We start from the raw sequence: 7786 nt of genomic DNA on the forward strand, positions 1-7786 counted from the left end.
ATTTTTGTGTGTTTTTCAGCAATTTTCCATAATTTTGGACAAAATTCTATTAAAGTATATTAATTTTTCTTCAAATTTCTAAAAATAATATATTGTGATGAGGTTAATAATATACTTTATACAATGTTATATTATAATATAATTAATTAAATATTTATAATATAGGTTTTAATTAATTATAATATATTATATTGAAATAAAATATTATAAATTTTCAAGTAATTTATAATATATTTTTAGTTTCACTTTCACGTTATAGAGTCATGATGATCGAGGGTCTACCTCCTCCACCTGGATGTGGTCATTATCGTGGTCGTGGTCGTCTGTTCCATAGTTGTTGAAGCTTTCCATAATGTGGAAGCATCGACAAGACTACTCCTACCCCAGAAGCTTGCTCCAGTGCTTCAGACCCCACCAATGGATCCAACCAGAGCGATTCATCTACCCGGGGCCCAGCACATTAGAGGTTGCCCCCCGCTTGTAAAACTTACCAGCACCACCACCACCAATGCCACCATCATATGCCTGTAGATATATTAGCCTCACCAACACGAGGTAAGGGCACAAATTTCCAACAAATTATTTTCATTATATTTTTCTGGCCGAGTATTACTGATTACTTGTTTTTTCAGGTTGGATCAAGATTTCTACAGTGTCATCAATGTTGTGGTGTGATGCCATTTTCCCCATCCCCGGAGATGTATGCGGAAAATTCTATTGGAGCATCAAGGTTCTAGTTCAACAATCTCAAGGTAAAAATTCTAATAAAATTCTTTTTATATTTTTAAATATTTATTTTATCGATTACTTACAATATATTTTTGCCTGTGTGAAATTGCAACTTACTTACTAGTGAGATTGCAATGATGAGGTCATGTTCAAGGTGTTCTAGATGTTCGGCGGGAGGTTCCTACGGAAGCAGTTTGCTGATGTTATGGCAGAGCTGGTCCAACCAATGTGGCTGGTCGAAGAAATCTGGCATCAGTTGCAGGAGTAGTGGGCCAGCCTAGACTTTTAGGAGGAGGCCACTAAGAATAAGACCAATGAGGAGGCCAATACGACAGGCAACAACTATCCTCCCGCAGGCATCTCTCATTAGGATGCACAAATGGAAACTAGTAACTTTCTTCTTTTTTTTCTTTAAACGAAGTTTTTATGAATAATTAATTTACCGTCAATTATTTTTTTTTTTTGTTAGACAGGAGACACAGCTTGTTCAGACTCCAAAGCAAATGGAGTTGTTCTCCAAAGCTATAGGAAGAAGGGTGATAGGAACTGGAGCGGTCCGAGACAGAGCAGGTGGTGGTAAGTTGTTTATAACAACAGTTCTCATTTTCAATTTTAATTAATTTATATTTTGTTACTAATGAATTTTTCTGTTTCGTGGGAGATTTTTCAGAAGATGTTAGAGGAGCAACTGGTCTAGGCAACGCCAATGGGCAAGATCCTCCAGCCTTTTCTAAAGCATCGATAGACATTACTGAGCAATAATTATGGATGTCAACAGTGGGAGGCGGGAATAAGGAACGTGTTTTCGGTCTACGTTCAAAAGCCCACAATTCGGCTGCTAGATCATCTCAGCCCAGCCAAACGCGTACGTCGACACCGCCAGCCACACACAGATATTGATGAACGGGTCATGAAGAGATGTTCATGCATGTGATGATGAATCTACCCATTCCTCCGTTGCCCGACCAATCGCAGCCTCCAGCTGATCCCCCAACCCTCGACCACGGTGCACACAGGCCGATGCAGATGATTCTGACGTGGAGGATGATTTAGATTTAGATTATGGATCTTTTATTTTTTAAATATTATATTAAAATACAATTTTTTTTATATTAATATTACGTTTATTTTGGTTTTGTTAGTTATGTTATTAATATTTACTTGTATTTCAATTTATTTAAACATTTCAAATTTAAAAAATTTCAAAAAAAAATTATAAACTAAAATTCAAAGAAATTATTAGAATAAGAAATATTAAATTAATTTAAATATAAAAATATTTAAAATTAATTTAATTTTTTTATAAAATATTTTACACTTGTAACGAATTTTATAACGGATAATGTGATAGTATTTATCAGCACGTAACATGAAATCGCCATAAAACCCTTTCCAAAAAAAATAAAAGGCCATTCAAATATGCAAAACAAAATCCTTCTCTAAATGAGGTACAAAAATAGTTAAAAAGAGGTATAAAACCCGTTCCAACAGATAAAAAATCATTCAGAAAAGCGGAATAAAATCCGTTACAATATGAGGTAAAAAAAAACCCGTTTTAAAATAAGGTACAAAAACTAGTTCCATGAAAGAGGTACAATTATCGTTCCGAAATAAGGTATATATCACATTCCAAAAATATTGAAAAATTACAAATTGCGTTACAAAAACGATTCTCAAATGCGAAGCAAAATCTTTAATTAATTTATTTCAAAAGGATGTACAACGTTAATTTACTAATAAACGGTTGCAATGATGTCGTAAATCATTACAAGAGTCGGTGACACATTGTGACGACTTTTGAGAAGTCGTTATAATATCTTTAAAAGTATGTTTTGAGCTTAATCTATTAAGGTCGTGTTTGTTTTTGAGATTTTTCTCATCTCATCTTGTAAAATATCATTGGGTTGGATATGCAACTATTTGCAAGATTTATTTCAAAATATATTTCAAACACACATTACATCTTTAATATATACATATATATATATATATATATCACATCAATTAATATTATTATATTTATTTTTTCACTAAATATTTTTTACCCATTCCATCAACATCTCACTTTCAATCATATATTCAAAGGACAACATCAATTTATCCCATGATATTAAAAATGAGCAAATTACTTCCTATAAAAAAAAAATATAACAATTTACAAGGAGTTAAATTGTTTCGTTTTAAAAAACATAGGAAGATAAATTATTGTATTTTAAAAAGTACAGAGAGGTAAATTACTATTTATTTTTTCATAAAAAATAATTTGCTCATTTACAATATTAAAAAATAATTGCTTGCATTTTTTTCCTTATATTCAAAAGGTTAGAGTAAACCCAACTAAATTTTATTTCATCTCATTTCCTTGCACTGAAATTTGAGATGAGATCAAAAACTATCAAGGATAATTAAATTTTCCTCTCTTGAGGTTTAATATAAATTATATATAAATTTTACGTAATTTGAAAAATTATATTTAGTATTTTTTTATATTTATTTTCGTTCAAAATATAGATTTTAGTCAACATAAAATTTTTTGATTTTAGTAAACAAAAGTGAATGAAAATATACATTTACTCATAATTGACTTACTATTAATTTATTGTAGGTCAAATAAATCTTTTCTGATATGAGGTAAAGATGTATTTTTTCACATGCATTAGTGCGTGTGAATATATAAAGGGAGATTGATCAAAAAGATTTATTTAACATATATTAAGTCAATCATAAATGAATTAAAGGTAAATATGGATTTTTGTTTATCTTTTTACTGATATTAATAAATTTTATAAATTTTGATTAATAGAAATATTTATTTATTAAACAAAACCATACATCAAATATTTTGAATATAATTTTCAAATCATAAAACGTTTATGATTAATTACATAAAATTTCAGAGAGAAAAACAAACAGCAATAATAACCCCTCTATTTCTTCCCGCATGGTGAGTCTTTCTCGTGCTTGTAGTGGGTGTGGGGTGGGTGTGGAGGTGAGGCCGTAGGTGGGGTTTAATGATTCTATGCAAAAATTCTGTGACCTAAGGTTTAATGGTTCTTTCCACTCTTCTCGGGACAATCACAAAAACGATTGCATGGCCAAGCTTCACTTTATACGATGAACCGTTTATCACACAGGAGGTAGGGCCAAGCCCACTACTCCCACGCCGCGTGGACTCCCAAGTCCTCTATATATACAACCCCTCCCGCTGCCAACTGAGAATAACACACACACTGCAAGAATTAACCAGAGATAAACATTTGGTCTTTTTTTCTCTGCTATCTTCTTTGAATCCAACAAGAAAATGTTTATTGAGAGCTTCAAGGTTGAGAGCCCGGACGTTAAGTACGCAGAGGGTGAGATTCATTCTGTGTACAACTATGAAACCACAGAGCTTGTTCATGAGAACAGAAATGGCGCCTATCAGTGGATTGTCAAGCCCAAGACTGTTAAATATGAGTTCAAGACTGATACCCATGTCCCTAAATTAGGGTATCATTTTTGAATTTTTTGTTCTTGTTTTTACCCTTTCTTTTCTGCAGCCTTTTGATTGTGGATTTAACGTCTTTGATGGTTTTTTTTTTTTTTTTTTGTAGTGTTATGCTTGTTGGATGGGGTGGTAACAATGGTTCAACCCTCACTGCTGGTGTCATTGCGAATCGGGAGTGAGTTCTTGATCTTCTTTATTTCAGTCCAACTTCGTCGTAGAAAGAGCATGTAGGCTGAAAAGTGTTTTGTTTCAAATCCAAGAATTGATTTTTAACATATTCAAGAATGTGAAACTGGGAAATTTTCGAAGAAAGCTGGCCCCACTTGAATTAATTATAGGACAAGAGTTGTACACTTGTCATGGATTCGATACAATGGTCTGGATAAGAGTTTTAGAAAGGTTGTGGGCATTTCTAGTTTGAGAAGAAGGGAAGAATTAAAAAAAGATCCCTTTTTGAGCCTTTTTCTTTGATCAAAAAATTGAGAGATGTGTTGATGGAAACTCTTGCAGAGGGATTTCATGGGCAACCAAAGACAAAGTTCAACAGGCCAACTATTTTGGGTCACTGACTCAGGCATCCTCAATCAGAGTTGGGTCCTTCAATGGAGAAGAGATCTATGCTCCATTCAAGAGCTTGCTCCCCATGGTAGTAGAACTCAATAACATCTATTTCTTTATAGTAATAATACTATGATACTATGATGTTGTGATCATTGGTTTTGTTGCTAATCTTGTTTAATGATTTGGACAATGATTAGGTCAACCCAGACGACATAGTGTTTGGGGGATGGGACATCAGCAACATGAATTTGGCTGATGCCATGGGCAGGGCCAAGGTGTTGGATATTGATCTCCAAAAGCAGCTCAGGCCCTACATGGAACACTTGGTCCCACTCCCTGGAATCTACGACCCTGATTTCATTGCTGCGAATCAGGGAGCACGTGCCAACAGCGTGATCAAAGGAACCAAGAAGGAACAGGTTCTACAAGTCATCAAAGACATGAGGTATATATATAGCTATGGTTCTTGCAAGAATTATCTCATATTATTGGTGTCATTGATCATGTCAAGCTTGAGCAGTTCTATGTTCAAGTTTGAAGGAAATTTTGATACTGAGTTGTTTGTATTCAAGCATAAGTATTACAAGAAAACCCCTCGATTTGGACCCCTGTCGTCCTAAAGCTGTAGTGTTAGACATGAACATAAGAGACTATGCTTAAATCTGGGAGAAAGCCAGTGTAATTATTAGTATTTTGTATTTAGGAAATTATCCTTGATACAGTAGTAACTCGGACAGTTTTTCTTGATTGTTTTGCTAATTAATAGGGAGTTTAAGGAGAAAAATAAGGTGGACAAGGTAGTGGTTCTTTGGACAGCCAACACAGAGAGATACAGTAATGTTGTTAACGGGCTAAACGACACAATGGAAAACCTTATGGCCTCCTTGGATAGGAACGAGGCTGAGATATCTCCTTCAACCTTGTTTGCTATAGCTTGTGTTCTTGAAAATGTCCCTTTCATCAATGGCAGCCCACAAAACACTTTTGTTCCAGGTACTATGGAAACTTGCAGTGATTACTGAATTTTCTCAGAAATAGATGGTAAAAACTAAGGCTAAACGAGTTCTTGTTATCTAGGGCTGATTGAGTTGGCCATCCAGAGGAACAGTTTGATTGGTGGAGATGACTTCAAGAGTGGTCAAACCAAGATGAAATCAGTGCTAGTTGATTTCCTTGTTGGAGCTGGTATTAAGGTATAAAAAAGCTCATCATTTTTATGTTAAGAATCATATATATCAGGCTCTTTCTAAGTCGTAGCAAATAATTCTTGATCGTGATAATGAATTTTTTTAATTCTTTGAGCAACAGCCAACATCCATAGTTAGCTACAACCATCTGGGAAACAATGACGGGATGAACCTATCTGCCCCGCAAACTTTCCGGTCCAAGGAGATCTCAAAGAGCAACGTGGTGGACGACATGGTTGCCAGCAACGGCATCCTTTACGAACCGGGGGAGCACCCTGATCATGTTGTTGTCATCAAGGTATATATGAAAGACATCTGTTTCACACTAATCTAATTATAATGTTTATTGTGGCGATTTTGAGCTAGTATTCTTTTGTAGAATGTGGATTATTAATCTTGATTCGTGTGGGATCTGTATGTAGTATGTGCCGTATGTGGGAGACAGCAAGAGAGCAATGGACGAGTACACATCGGAGATATTCATGGGAGGGAAAAGCACCATAGTTTTGCACAATACTTGCGAGGACTCTCTTCTCGCAGCTCCCATCATCCTGGATCTGGTCCTCCTTGCTGAACTCAGCACCCGCATTCAGCTCAAAGCCGAAGGAGAGGTCTGCTGTTTTAAACATTAACTCGTTGTCCTGTCTTTATTTTTTCCCCCTGAAAATAATGTAGTTCCATCTTGTCTGGATCAATATTTTGCAGGGAAAATTCCACTCCTTCCACCCCATCGCCACCATCCTCAGCTACCTATCAAAAGCCCCCCTTGTAAGTAAATTTCAAGAATGTATAACTATAAGAATTCACTGCAAAATATGATTCATTTTACATAGTATTTGACAATAACTAGGAAGCTGTTTGGGTAAAGATGGGACACACAATAGTATAATAACCGTTAACAATGGTTGCCACGACCTTTGTCCGCGTAGCCACTCATGTCCCTAAATTTGATGATAAGAAAACATGTGGTCCGAACCAACCAAGTTATGGTACACACAACACAAATCTTTGTCGAAATCGCTTTTCTACACTCTCTTGATTACACTTGAACACAAGACATAAGAGAATACACAACCAACGATGGCAACGGAGGCCACACAAGTCACGGGACGTTACATGCGTGTGTTGTATAATTAAAGTATGTGTAACTATGTATGTATCTATATGTGTACGTATTCATTGAGAGTGTGTGGTTGTCTTTGAGCAGGTACCTCCAGGGACACCAGTTGTGAATGCACTTTCAAAGCAAAGGGCAATGCTTGAGAACATTTTCAGGGCTTGTGTTGGATTGGCTCCTGAAAATAACATGATTTTGGAATACAAGTGAGGATTTGAGTGTGAAGATTGGTTCAAGATATGAGCATAGGACCAGCTTCCTCTCTTCTTTTTGGCTTTTTTTGTTTAAAAAAAAAACATATATATATATATATATATATATAATTTAGCTAAGTGTTGGGATGTAATATTATGGCCCCTATATTTTCCTTTTTCTTTAATTTTATTATTCTTCTTCTAGTTTCTTGTAGCTATGACAAGTGTATTTTATTTGTTTGAGCTCGTTTTGAGTTTAACAGTTCTCATATTAGAAATATATGAAACTATTGGTCCTCTGATGCAAATATATGAAACTATTATTTGTTTCTTGTATATTTTTTTGTTTATTTTATTGCTCAACGTATTTGGCTGAATTTATAAGCTTATGGAGTAAAAGCAATTGAAATATGTTAAAGAATTTCATTAAATAATTAATTGAAGATTATTTTATGAACATGTTTGAAAATTGCAAACCAGAATTTAAGCTCTCTTCAATTATTCATTAAAA

At 34.6% G+C, this 7786-nt stretch overlaps 1 protein-coding gene and 1 long non-coding RNA gene across 2 annotated transcripts; both read left to right on the top strand.

Moving 5' to 3' along the window:
* On the top strand, positions 892 to 1760 carry LOC110012620. Its single transcript, XR_002287845.1, has 3 exons — positions 892 to 1118; positions 1199 to 1305; positions 1400 to 1760. It is a non-coding gene; the product is annotated as an uncharacterized LOC110012620 (long non-coding RNA).
* LOC105171179 (inositol-3-phosphate synthase-like) lies at positions 3933 to 7573 on the top strand. The gene is made up of 10 exons (XM_011092207.2): positions 3933 to 4218; positions 4323 to 4391; positions 4727 to 4862; positions 4975 to 5222; positions 5544 to 5770; positions 5855 to 5970; positions 6086 to 6262; positions 6387 to 6575; positions 6670 to 6732; positions 7172 to 7573. Exons 1-10 carry the CDS (start codon positions 4031 to 4033, stop codon positions 7289 to 7291), a joined length of 1533 nt encoding a protein of 510 aa, XP_011090509.1. The 5' UTR covers positions 3933 to 4030; the 3' UTR covers positions 7292 to 7573.

Source organism: Sesamum indicum, linkage group LG9 (assembly GCF_000512975.1).
Source record: "Sesamum indicum cultivar Zhongzhi No. 13 linkage group LG9, S_indicum_v1.0, whole genome shotgun sequence".
NCBI lineage: Eukaryota > Viridiplantae > Streptophyta > Magnoliopsida > Lamiales > Pedaliaceae > Sesamum > Sesamum indicum.

What these genes read in the sequence shown, in the direction of transcription:
- LOC105171179 (XM_011092207.2), top strand. Translation starts at nt 4,031, where the DNA reads ATGTTTATTGAGAGCTTCAAGGTTGAGAGCCCGGACGTTAAGTACGCA. An exon ending in ACCCATGTCCCTAAATTAGG is followed by an intron (nt 4,219 to 4,322) that starts GTATCATTTTTG and finishes TTTTTTTTGTAG; the next exon opens with TGTTATGCTTGTTGGATGGG. An exon ending in TCAAGAGCTTGCTCCCCATG is followed by an intron (nt 4,863 to 4,974) that starts GTAGTAGAACTC and finishes GACAATGATTAG; the next exon opens with GTCAACCCAGACGACATAGT.